The sequence below is a fragment of the Rutidosis leptorrhynchoides genome, chromosome 3 (genome assembly GCF_046630445.1).
Source record: "Rutidosis leptorrhynchoides isolate AG116_Rl617_1_P2 chromosome 3, CSIRO_AGI_Rlap_v1, whole genome shotgun sequence".
NCBI lineage: Eukaryota > Viridiplantae > Streptophyta > Magnoliopsida > Asterales > Asteraceae > Rutidosis > Rutidosis leptorrhynchoides.
Genome location: NC_092335.1, coordinates 369035496 through 369049897, shown reverse-complemented (window position 1 = coordinate 369049897; position 14402 = coordinate 369035496). Strand labels below are relative to the sequence as shown.

The 14402-nt window shown below is 33.5% G+C and overlaps 1 protein-coding gene across 1 annotated transcript; it reads left to right on the top strand.

Annotated features, from left to right (window-relative positions):
* Positions 1 to 13137: 13137 nt before the first annotated feature.
* LOC139901268 (uncharacterized) lies at positions 13138 to 13936 on the top strand. The gene is made up of 2 exons (XM_071883995.1): positions 13138 to 13406; positions 13453 to 13936. The coding sequence occupies exons 1-2, from the start codon at positions 13138 to 13140 to the stop codon at positions 13934 to 13936; spliced, it is 753 nt and encodes a 250-aa protein (XP_071740096.1).
* Positions 13937 to 14402: the final 466 nt, after the last annotated feature.

Genomic DNA, 14402 nt, shown 5'->3' with positions numbered 1-14402 from the left:
TCAAAACTGACTGAAGAATTTGAAATCATTCCTTGAGCAGTTATGAAACCTCCTTGATCACCAGCAAAAGAAACAGGTCCACCCTTAATCGATTTAACATCATTCAGCAAGGACATGTTTCCTGTCATGTGCCTGGATGCCCCACTATCAACAATCCAAGTGTTTTTGTTTGGACTGTAGGCGACCTGCACAATCAAAAAGATAAAATGATTAGTTTGAGGGGGATACCCATGCCTTTTCGGCAATGGGTTTCCCATTTACATTACCAACCATTTCATTTTCCCTGAAGGTGGTACCCGAACCATAAGTCCCATTAGCACCCTCCTTTGTCACCCACATTTGATTTTTATGTAAGGGTTTCTTAAAATAAACATTATCTTGCTTAACCCTTTCACTCTTCTCAGTCTTTGACAAATTCTTATAAATCACATGTTGACTTGACCCTTGAGAGTTAGGTCGAGATGACATATGATTCATAGGAGGAGAAGCTGATCGAAATTTTTGAAAGCTTTTAGAGGGACTCAGCTCAATCCTCCTTCTGGGTGCTACAAATCATTTAGTACAGTGAACCGCCTGATGACCAACTAACCTGCAATGCAAACATGTATGCACAGTTTCTACATTATCATTCCTAAAATAGGAATTGAAGCTAGGTCTACGAGAAGGTGGAGATCTATTTCTAAAATATCTGGGTGTAGACCTCCTGTTCACAGGAGATCTCTCAGGAGTTCTCTCAGGAGACCGTTTCGGTGGAGGAACATAATTTGATTGTGAATTACAAGCTGGTTTCAAGAAGTCCTCCTCCTCAAAACTAGGACCTTGAACAAATTTAATTGGCGATCGGTTCCTAATCTTTATTGGTCTTTGATTTGCAGGATTTTTCAAAATTTTAACTATTTTAGGGTTAGGTTTCTCTACTTTTTCAGTCTTATCAACTCCTGTTGGTTGAATGGGAGCATAATCTTCACCGAACTGTTTCTCAGGATGTGAGAAACTATAGTCATGCTCAAATGGAGGAGTTCACTATTTATAATCACCACTAGTTTCTATTCCTCCTACATTTTGACAATATTCTAGCACGAAAGCAGACCTCTTATAGATATAAGCCTTTTCTCTTTCAGTCTCATAACTAATCTAAAGGATTCTTTATCTCGCTTAAGCTCATCTATCTCAGTGATCTGTCTCATAATGGTCTGAGTATTTAACAGCACATTCGACTTCAAATCGGTCACCTGATCGTCTAAGGTTTTGATTATTTCCCTAAACTCATTTTCCCTAGATTTAAGGTACATATTATCCTCATACTGCTTCTTAAGAAGTTGATTTTTCCCTTTCGAAGCACATCAATTTCCTGTTCTAAGGCCGTACAATTATTACAGTTTAGGAAAATGTCAGACAACCTTTTAACCTGATCCTCTAAAGTTGCACATCTACTACACGTCTTTACAGACTCCCTAAGTTCATGCAGTTGCAAGTCTAAGCTAACAAAATTTTTACAAACAGTATTAGTTTCAGGCATTACCTTAGAGTTGTTTGAAGAGTTTGCCATAAACGCATAGAGATGTGGAGCCTTCTCTTTAACTTCACCAGACTCTGATTCCGACTCTGAACTAGAGCTATCCGAACCAAGATCCAAATTGACAAACATTTCCTCATTCAATGTCTTCGTCCTAACAGTTGCTGAGTTGCACACAGAAGACTGACCAACATACACACAAGATTTCTTTGAGTTGTCGTCTGAAGAGGATGATTCACTGTCTGTCCAAATGTCCCCATCACTGTGAATGGCCCACTTAAACTTCTCTTGCACCCTCTTGTTTACGTACCCTCTACGCAAGTAATTCGCCCAGTACCATGCTCTGTCAATCCTATCTTCCATTCTGCATCCTAGGCATTTGCATTGTTTATCTCTTCCAACACAACCCATCTTTTCCCTTTCCGCCTTTTCTTTTGCTGCCTCTTCCTCAGACATTTAAATCCTCACAACATTTTCATGATGATCGAAAGCATCAGTTACATCGATAGACCAGTCATAGGACTCATCATCATATGTAGTTGCTAAAGCCTTTGATGACTCATCCACAATAGGAACATTGACTGTATTTTTCGATTCACGCTTCTGATTATGAAATGGGTTATGAAATCCTTGCTACTTTGGTTTAGTGCAGTTTCGCTTGAAATGACCCAACTCGTGACAATTGTGACACCTTACTTTGTTCATGTCAAAGCCAAATTTGGTATTCTTGCTCACACCCAAGTTTTTCTCACCAGTCTTTTCAATGTATTTCTTTGCCCTGCGAATTACACTTCCCATAGCCCATAGAATGTCCATTTTCTCCATCTCGTTTTCATCTATCTGATCGTAGTCTTCTTGTTCCAAATGACTGTTACCAATTCTACCATGTAGCAAATCGTTGTAAGAGTTCACTACCATAGAGACTAACGCCAAATCCTCCTCAACTCCCTTAATTGTACGCAAGTGAATATTCTCTGTTCTCAAAACCTCAGTACTTGCCTCCTTGTTTGAAGTTGTTTGATAAAGAACACTTTGAGGTGCTGGAGTAACATAACTTGACGTTATTTTCTCTGTATTTGAAGTAAAGGCTGTTTGTGGTTGGGCGTTGTCACACCCCCAAATAGGGCCTGGGGTATTTGTGACTAATTATATCAAATTACAGTTGTATAAACGAGAACGACTCTATATGAGACGTTTTGAAATAAACCTTTATTAATAAAACAGCGAAAGCATTAAGAATGTTTACATCAAATCTAAACTGAAATAGTAATAGTTTTAAAATGAAAAGTAGATGTAATGAAATGAAGACTCCATGCAGCATTCAATTCATCAAGTAGCAGTCATAACAATCATCTTATTCGTCACCTGAGACAAAACATGCTTAAAGTGTCAACCAAAAAGGTTGAGTGAAGTTCATAGGTTTATATAATATGCATTAGACCACAAGATTTAGTTTAAGTTTGATTGATACCAAATATATCAATCTAAAAGTGTTGCTGCAGTTTGTAATATCGCTACTAAACAAGTTTACCCTATGACACCTTGTACTGTCAGTGTCGTGGAATCATTATTATGTAACCAAAGACCAACGGTCGAATGGTTAGAGACGTTACTCTCAATAGGCCTATTCACAATAATTAAGTTTGCATTTAAACGTAGCAATTAACGATATTACGGTAGGGATTTAGCATGAATCAAAGCATGACAGCATAGTTAACAATTTAGTACTTGTGTCTAAGTGTAAAACAGTTATAAAGCAAGCATGTGTCTCACCCCAAAAGTTATAAATAGTTAAGTAAATAGTAAAAGTGGGGCTATGAAAATCACCTTAGTAAGTAGAGAGAGTTATTCCTCGGAATAAAGAGTTGAACGAGTGAACAGGAAAGTCAACCTATTGACATTTAAGAGTAGTTAAGTGTTTTGCCCATGTTTAAGTTTAAGTATGTGTTTAAGTATAGTTCGTTTTACTAAGTTTCTATTCCTAGTAAGTTACTATTTTTATAAAGTTTCCATTTTTAGAAAGTTTCTTATTTTACTAAGTTTCTATGACTAGAGAGTTTCTACTTTTATCAGTGTTTTTCATTTTAGGATACTTGCCGTATTAGATAAGCTTCCAATCACCCATTTCCCTTCGAATGGCTAATTTAGATCTAGGGGCTTGAGCCATAGGACCCTTTAAATCGGAAGTCCAAACCCTCTGCCTAGAATCTCATAGAAACCATTCGTCAAGAATGTTTGAAGATCTATACATCTCTAATACATATCCCAAAATGTTTTTATGTTACAATATAAGTAGTAGGTTATAGGTGCTAGTAATAGTAATAGTATATACATGTTATTTATTTTATTTTTAATTGCATATAATTTATAACATTATTTACATGTTTTGGTAAAAATAATAACTGAAGTAAAAAGTAAAAAGTAAAATAGTAAAAAAAGTAAAAAAAATAAAAAGTAAGAAAAGAATACTTACTAGTAGTAATTCTTCAAAGAGAGAAATGAGAGATTAAGGTGCAAGTTTGAAATGAGAAATGTATGTGGTATTTATAGTTAAAAATGGTAGGTGAAAAAGAAAAAAAAAAATAATAAAATAAAAATTTCAAGAATGCCATATTTGACAAAAATGAAAAAAATGTGGAAAATGTTTTTGATAAGATTGTTTTTGAAAAAAAAAATAAAAAAATATTAGTCAAATTTCATGGGCTCATTATTTAATTTATAAAAAAATCTCTTTTTTTATAAGCTAAATATATATATATATATATATATATATATATATATATATATATATATATATATATATATATATAACGATTAAAATAACTTATCATTTAATTAATAATTATGTTACATATAGTTTTAAATATAATGCGCATTAATATTAATATTAACTAAAGTTATTTTATATAATTAGTGTAAACTTTAGTTAACAAAAAGTGTCGACTAAAAATAAATATTTGATCAACGTCGAATTTAATTATATATTACGTATGAATAACAACCCTATAGGCAAATTAGTCAATTCAAGTATGAAAATATGAGGGTTGTTATAGTACCTACCCGTTAAAAGAAATTTCATCCCGAAATTTAGTTGTTGCCATCAATCGGCGTTGTTCGTACATAGACGAGGATATTTACGTTTTATTTGGTTTTCACGTTCCCAGGTATGCTCGGGGCCTTGCATGAATTCCAACGGATAGAATATTGTTCTGTTTCAAGAATTAAAATCATACATACCATAATTTCTACAAGTTCTTCTACGAAGTGCATTTTATTATTAATGCGGAGATCATTCAAAATGATAATGTTATATAAGTCATTTCAGTAAATTGGATATATAAAATGTGTTATGAATAATATTGAGTTCATTTAAACCTTGAGCTTTTATGCCACCACGCTAGGGTAGACAAAATAGAGAGGAGTTCATGAAAATCATAGTCGTGAAATTTGATAGAGATTGTCATTCTTTACAACAAGAATGATGAATGTGAGTTGAAAATAGGGTTTTATCAACATTGGTAATATGGATAAAACGATTCGATTATAGGAAGAGTATAAACGAAGCTATCACAAAAGAGTGAAATGAGGAAATTAAATGTTCGCCTTAACTTTTGACGTAGTCACGATTGATTTTCCGGAATTTAAGGAATTTAAAGAAAATTTTCGTAATCTATAAGATTTGATTCTCCGGTAATTAAGGAATTTGTGATTTTCTTTGATTAAATGCGGTGAATTGCCTCGATTGTTGTGTCTAGAATTTCGCTATAAATTAGCTTCTTTTGTTTCATTATCTTCACTACTTCTATACCATTTTCCTCAAATCATACTTCCAAAAGATTCGTCAATATGCTTCATCCAGTTCTAATTTTAGATATAGTCCTAACTTTTATATCTATCGTTCTTCTTTTTTATCTGTCACCGGAAGAGTCTATTCACTTCTACTATTACCTTGGGTTTATAGTGTTTTTAATTCTCCCGTGTCTTTACATTGCGATACGTATTGATATACATGGTTTGTAATTTCCGTGTTGTTATCGGGCTTTATATTTTCCCTTATATGTCGGAGCTCTATGCTCTTGTTTTTCCTTCCCGACTTCAAGTCAAGCGAGTAATGGTCCAGAATTCGTAGGTATGGAGTTTCGAATGGACCTACTGTTCTAAGCGTAATATCATGATTTGATTTGGTAAATTACCAGATTTACTGAGGATAGAACTATCAAGAATATATTTTCTTGATATGCTCAGAGATTAAGTAGAATGTAAGAGTCGTGTAACATGGAAAATGATGATTATAAAGTCTATAAATCATCATCTTCCATTAAAAATTTAGCATGATTTACTGTAATATAATCACGTTGGCCTGACGTCATTATATTATACTAACTCATGTTTCAATTCCCAACACTTCTTCAAAACATTTGTAATTTAAACTTGAATTTTAAAGAATATAGAAACTAATACAGTTTCCTTTATGATATAATAAAGATATCGCAAAGAGATAATTAATTGCGGACAAGAATCGATATGAAGATATCTTCAGAAATATAGAGGATATTTATAACGAAGGATACAATGATATCTTAGAATTTTTCTAAGATCAAAAGAATGAGAAAAATTCTTCTGTAAGGATTTAAGATAAGTAAGGAGCAAGGTATTCATTAAGGATTTCAGCAAATACTGAATCATCTGGATTCTTTGAATATAGGGTTTGGTCCTTGTATTTGTCCTTGGTCTCCTTCATGGTTAGCTCAATCCGTTTTTCAGTTCCAAATCTGAGCTTTTTCAATACGTCATTCTTTATCATCAAACTTTTGACCATTAAGACCATCTATAGCTTTTGCTGCTTCGTCAGCATTCTCAAGGTTAATGAATCTGAATCATTGATTATCAATCCGAGATGGTTTCAAGAAATTTTGTTTTTAGATGATTAAACGCTGATTATAATTGTCAACGGATCTAATGGTTGACGAATAGCCGTTGTTGATTTCAAAAGTAAGGAATGATAATTTCAATGGTTTGATGTGATAATTTATCATAGAATACGAATGAATATAATACATGAATGTAGTGATCTTTAGGAAGATAACACTTGCTAAAGCTTTAATTGGATTCTGATATGTCAAAATCAGAATATGTAATTGAATTTGTATGAAAATGGTTATTCTTTAGTGAACGGATACATATATATGTGGATGTAAGTAGTATAGTTATTGATTATTGAATCAGATTTTGAAGAATGTACAATGTAACATATTAATGTGAGATATAAATATTTCTCGGGTTTTACCTACCCGCTAAAATATTTTCACAATTAACAGTTTGTACAAATAAATTTTAATTACAATCTTTATGAAGATATACGTTCATATATGTATTCTTCAGATGTAATATAGATTTAATGAGTTAATATAATATTAAACTCATTTGATTTATGATTGAAACGAGAATAAATAATCTCCAAAACCTTAGAGATTTCATAATTGTTGCGATATATTTCGCTAATGAAGTTATGAATCAATACTTCATCGTTCATTGTTATTGATATACCTCGGTATATGATGTTGGTGTTCGTGGAATCCTTGTGAAATTCACAAGACACGGATAATGTTTTCTAGAAAGTTTCGAGTATGTCGAAAATGAAAGTGTAAAACCAAACATGTAATTGAATAATACACTTGGTTTATTATGAAATGGAGTTTATTGTGTTGAAGCAGTGATTAACGATTGTTAAGTCATTAATAAAGGATGTACATCATAGCATATTAGTGATATGATTTAACCAAGTAGTACATACTAGTTAAGATTCACACGTAATAGCTTAGTACGAAAAGATTTATTATTGTTCCAAGCCATATATATATAAAGTATACATATATAATTCTTCAGGAAGAATGAGTTAATACATCTTAACTCATTATTACTAATATTCCTTGGTATATATGGAGCGTATGATGTTGATATCCGAGGTACCGAGTGTGATGTTGAGGCGTGGAATGCGGATGTCGTTGTTGGTACTGGTGCTGTTGGTGGTGATGTTGATGGTGCTTACAGTGCTTGTGGTGTTAGTGATGTTGGTGGTACTGATGGTAGTGTTGGTTATGCTGCTGGTGCTGCTGATGCTCTTAGGTTTTGTACCATATTTTCTAAAGCCACTACTCGAGCGCGAAGCTCGTTGACTTCTTCTATTATTCTGGGATGATTGGCGGTTCGGACGAGTGGATAAATAAGATCTGAAATTCTAGATATTATATATTCGTGACTGGATATCCTGGAAATGAGGGTGAAAATGGTGTTCCGAATTGGTTCGCCGGTAAGTGCTTCAGGTTCTTCGCCAATAGGGCAATTTGGTGGGTGAAAAGGATCACCTTCTTTACTTCTCCATTGATTAAGTCGACTACGAACCCATCCCCAATCCATCCAGAAAAGATGATGGCTAATAGGTTCATTCGTTTCGGTTACGCTGTCCATGGAGCTCGAGGAATCAGATGAGAAATCCATATTATGTGTTTGGAATAGGGTTTGATATGAAATGAGTGTTGGATACTGAATGATATATTCGTCTCCTTAAATATGTATATATATTAAAAGATTTCCGTAATTTACGGAGGAAATTTAGGAAAAGTGTTAGACAAGGTCTATTGGGATAGATATGATAAGATATGATTTGGCTATACTCCAATAATGGCAGTATGACGTGTCGAGATTATAAAATGATAAGTATGTAATCTAATAATCTTTCGATTAAAGACTTTCAATTCGTATACTGTGGTAACTCAATGACATTTTCCGGTTCACAAACCGATGCATAAAGGTATAAGGCATATAGGTACGTGATATAACAGGGAGTTATGTTTGAGTATGAATAGTAATTATTATAGGAGTTTCAAAATTTATGGATAATATTTCATGTAATACATATGTAATACACAAAACCATGATAAATGACAAAGGAATGTCGAGAATGGTGTCGCATTTAAATGTGGTGGTGGAATTGGATAGTACTTCGGAGAATGAGCAGAGTTCTTAGATTGGCTCAGCATTCTAAGATAAGTAAAGTTTCTAAAGTATAGTGTAGCATTTAACAGTTAAAGGCAATAATTAAAGGCACTATAGCCAAAGAAAGTTGTAGTCCTACATTGCTAAGGTACCTAATTGTATAAGGCACACTTAAAATGCAATCCTGATTCTCTACAACAGCCTGCTCTGATACCAATCTGTCACACCCCCAAATAGGGCCTGGGGTATTTGTGACTAATTATATCAAATTACAGTTGTATAAACGAGAACGACTCTATATGAGACGTTTTGAAATAAACCTTTATTAATAAAACAGCGGAAGCATTAAGAATGTTTACATCAAATCTAAACTGAAATAGTAATAGTTTTAAAATGAAAAGTAGATGTAATGAAATGAAGACTCCATGCAGCATTCAATTCATCAAGTAGCAGTCATAACAATCATCTTATTCATCACCTGAGACAAAACATGCTTAAAGTGTCAACCAAAAAGGTTGAGTGAAGTTCATAGGTTTATATAATATGCATTAGACCACAAGATTTAGTTTAAGTTTGATTGATACCAAATATATCAATCTAAAAGTGTTGTTGCAGTTTGTAATATCGCTACTAAACAAGTTTACCCTATGACACCTTGTACTGTCAGTGTCGTGGAATCATTATTATGTAACCAAAGACCAACGGTCGAATGGTTAGAGACGTTACTCTCAATAGGCCTATTCACAATAATTAAGTTTGCATTTAAACGTAGCAATTAACGATATTACGATAGGGATTTAGCATGAATCAAAGCATGACAGCATAGTTAACAATTTAGTACTTGTGTCTAAGTGTAAAACAGTTATAAAGCAAGCATGTGTCTCACCCCAAAAGTTATAAATAGTTAAGTAAATAGTAAAAGTGGGGCTATGAAAATCACCTTAGTAAGTAGAGAGAGTTATTCCTCGGAATAAAGAGTTGAACGAGTGAGCAGGAAAGTCAACCTATTGACATTTAAGAGTAGTTACGTGTTTTGCCCATGTTTAAGTTTAAGTATGTGTTTAAGTATAGTTCGTTTTACTAAGTTTCTAATCCTAGTAAGTTACTATTTTTATAAAGTTTCCATTTTTAGAAAGTTTCTTATTTTACTAAGTTTCTATGACTAGAGAGTTTCTACTTTTATCAGTGTTTTCCATTTTAGGATACTTGCCGTATTAGATAAGCTTCCAATCACCCCTTTCCCTTCGAATGGCTAATTTAGATCTAGGGGCTTGAGCCATAGGACCCTTTAAATCGGAAGTCCAAACCCTCTGCCTAGAATCTCATAGAAACCATTCGTCAAGAATGTTCGAAGATCTATACATCTCTAATACATATCCCAAAATGTTTTTATGTTACAATATAAGTAGTAGGTTATAGGTGCTAGTAATAGTAATAGTATATACATGTTATTTATTTTATTTTTAATTGCATATAATTTATAACATTATTTACATGTTTTGGTAAAAATAATAACTGAAGTAAAAAGTAAAATAGTAAAAAAAGTAAAAAGTAAAAAAAATAAAAAGTAAGAAAAGAATACTTACTAGTAGTAATTCTTCAAAGAGAGAAATGAGAGATTAAGGTGCAAGTTTGAAATGAGAAATGTATGTGGTATTTATAGTTAAAAATGGTAGGTGAAAAAGAAAAAAATTATAAAATAAAAATTTCAAGAATGCCATATTTGACAAAAATGAAAAAATGTGGAAAATGTTTTTGATAAGATTGTTTTTGAAAAAAAAATAAAAAAAATATTAGTCAAATTTCATGGGCTCATTATTTAATTTATAAAAAAATCTCTTTTTTTATAAGCTATATATATATATATATATATATATATATATATATATATATATATATATATATATATATATATATATATATATATATATATATATATATATATATATATATATATATATATATATATATATATATATATATATATATATATATATATATATATATATATATATATATATATATATATATATATAATGATTAAAATAACTTATCATTTAATTAATAATTATGTTACATATAGTTTTAAATATAATACGCATTAATATTAATATTAACTAAAGTTATTTTATATAATTAGTGTAAACTTTAGTTAACAAAAAGTGTCGACTAAAAATAAATATTTGATCAACGTCGAATTTAATTATATATTACGTATGGATAACAACCCTATAGGCAAATTAGTCAATTCAAGTATGAAAATATGAGGGTTGTTATAGGCGTGCTTCTTCTCAGCTGAACCAATTTCTGGTGCTTTATACTTCACAGGATTCTGAACAGCCTCTAACCTCTTCAATCTCTCTTGAAACTCGAGCTCGTTTGCCTGTAGCTTAGTAACAAACGCACTCAAAGAATTATCCATGATAGCAAAGGACCTCTCAATTTCAACAATCATTGGATCCCACTTAATCGGTAGTCCCTCACGAAAGCACTGTACTAGCTTCTTGGTTGGAAAAACAATATCAACACATTTAAGTTCGGTCAACAGGTGACGATATCTAGCAACAACATCTTTTAAAGATTCATCGGGCTGAACAGCAAAATTCTTCCACTCTTTCTTCAGAACCTTACCTTTTGTTTTTCTATACTGAGTTGTCCCCTCATTTCCACTTTCTAGAGCATTCCACAAAGCATAAGTTGTTAAATACGTTTCAAACTGATGGAATATTCCTTTAGACAATGCTTGAGTAAGATGGTTGTATGCTTTGCACTCAAGATTATAATCTTCACGCTCACCTGCAGACAATTCCATGGGTGTCTTTGTTTCCCCATGATCCTTAGTCGGAAAAACATATTCTACCTTTAAGAAGTTATACAACTTAGAGTCAATTCCGTTTAACGAAATCAAAAACCTAGGTTTCCATTCTGCAAAATCATCCAAAGATTCAAGCCTAGGTACTCGATAAGAACTACCAATCTCATTTTCTGTCTTCAATAAGTGATGTAGGCCAGACGACGAAGCACCTACAAGAGCTGATTGCATTTCAGAATATTCAAACACGTCTGACATTGTAACCGTACAGTTGTAGAAGTTTATACGGTTGAATTACACGAATGCAAAATTTGACACGGATGTAAGTTACACGGTTGCAAAGTGTAACCGGATAAAGTAATACTGGTATAAGGTATAACCGGACGGATGCAGAGTATACCCGTACGATTGTAACGTTATACGGTTGTGGTTTAAGCGGATGAAGATTACACGGATGCAATGAGTATCCGTGCGGTTGTGATATTCGATTGATGTATTCGTGCGGTTACAGAGTGTAACCGTGCGGTTGTATGCTTGGAAGAATCTGGGCAGAAAACTGCACAGAAACTAGGGTTTAAGGTTTTGGTCGATCTAGCACTCAATCTGGAACAAAATCACTAATTGTTTTACGTCCAAAATATAGTTATTGACCATATTAACACTTTTACTTAACAAAAACACGAATCAACACGCAAAAAATTATGATTTTAAGTGGGTTTTTGCCAAAAACACTAAAACACAATTTATAAACCGATTTAGACAAAAACCGAGCGTTTAATCAATCACACAAGCTCTGATACCACTTGTAGGATCGTGTAAACAGGATTAAACGATCTTAGATTCAATAACGAGTGCGGAAAATCTCGTTATTGGGTTTTATACTCCAAATCCAATGTAAACCTTTGATCTTAATGACAAAATCGACTTAGATATGTTAAAGATCGACTATAATGAATGCTAGAACACCTGGGTATCGAATTGTACGTGTAGGATAGGTTAGGATTCGTAACCCTAACAATGAACCCTTAATACCCATTAAATACACACAGCACGTTGCAACCGTGCGGTTGCACCTTGCAACCGTGCGGTTGCACCTTGCAACCGTGCGGTTGCCTATCTAACCGTACGGTTGCATTCCTGCAAATGTGCGGTTGCATACCAGCAGAGAAAGTTAAACAATAAAGCACTTTAACTTGATTATAATGAACTCGGGGACTAATTATGCACCAACAACTAGTTTTATTTTAGAAGTTATCTTGTTCTAGTTTATCACTGCAAATAAAGTTTTCTTGCACAATTTGTAATCGTATTCCTATTTTGAGTAATATAAACCAGAAAATTGTCCCATATCGTTGTGTATTTTTATCAGTTTTACATTGATCATCTGGTTTGGTCCTACATTTGGCATCCAGAGCATTCTAGGTTATACCCAAAATCATCAAATGCACAACCGAAACAACGTCAATTGTAAACTCATTCGCAACAAAAGATAACGGTGGTGTACCTTTGCAGTGCCCAATGTTGACATCAATGAATTATACAACATGGGCCATTAGAACGGAAGCTATAATGGGTGCCCAAGGGTTACAAGAGTCCATAGAAGTAGAAGAAGGAGCAGTAGTCGATGAAAAGGAGAACAAGACATCATGTGCGTTCATCTTTCAAAGTGTTCCAGAAGATATTTTACTTCAAGTTGCGAAGAAGAAGAGTGCTAAATAGATATGGGGCTCGTTTAAGACAAGGTTTCTGGGTGCTGATCAAGTACAGAAGGCCAGAAATCACACTCTTAAAAGTGAATTCGAGGCCATTGAGGATGAAGGAAACGGAGACAATAGATGAATGTGCGGGAAAACTAAGCGGGATGGTGTCAAGGTATAATAGTCTAGGAGAAACTGTTAATGACTGTGTACTTGTACGAAAACTCCTAGACTCAGTGGCTGATAAATTCTTGCAATTAATTGCATCGATTGAGCAGTATTCGGATATTGATACCATACCTTTTGAAGAGGCGATTGGGAGGCTGAAAGCATATGAGGATCGGCTTAAGCTTCGCAGTAACAACACGAATAATGAGGGGAGCTTGTTATTCACGAAGGTTGAAGGTCATTCTAGTCAAAAAATCATCCAGAGCGGGTACCTCATCACATGGAAGAGGTCGTAATTCTTCTAACAAGGAAAGAGGTGGTCGGAGTGGTGGACGTGGTAGAGGTAGAGGTAGAGGTGGTCGAGGATCATCTCGTGATTATGGAGGTAACCGAAGCAAAGACAAAAAGAGTATCAAGTGTTACAACTGTAACAACTACAGACACTATACATCCGACTGTAAGTCCCCAAAAGACAAGGCTGATGAGTCGAACCTGACTCGAACGAATGAAGAGCCTGCCCTGCTTCTCATGGTTTGTGAGGAAGAAGAATCACGTATTTTGTTAAACGGAGAAAACGTCTTTCCAAGAAAGTTCGATGGAACAAAGAGAAATATGTGGTATCTCGATAATGGGGCAAGCAATCACATGACCGGGAGGCGAGATGCATTTGCTGATCTCGATGAAAATGTCAAAGGTGAAGTACGTTTTGGTGATGATTCAAAGGTGCATAAATACGTACATAACTAACTTCAATTTTGGCAATAGTAGATACTTGGATCATCATATTAGTCAATACTTGGATAATAAAGAATTTTTTTTCAAAATAGTAATATATTTATAGGTTTTATAGAAATATTTTTTAAAAAGAAAAATTTATAAAAATAGGTAAACCGAGCATTGATTTGCCAGTTTGTCTGTTTCGACACCAAACCGGCTATTCAAATGCCGGTTTGGGTGTTTTTATACGAAACTAGTATACGGTATTTAGGGTTTCAGTGTGGACCCGTAGAAACAATCAAACCGGCATTTGAAAGGCCGGTTTGCATGCTATTTTTTTTTTTTTTAGTTTTATTTAAAATTGCATGCTAATTCATCCATTTTTTTTAGTTCTATTTTTTTTGTGTTGTAAAATTGCATCTCAAAATATAAGTTGTAATAGGTTTAAGTTATTTCATTATTATCATTGTCATTATTACGAACAACACTTTTATTG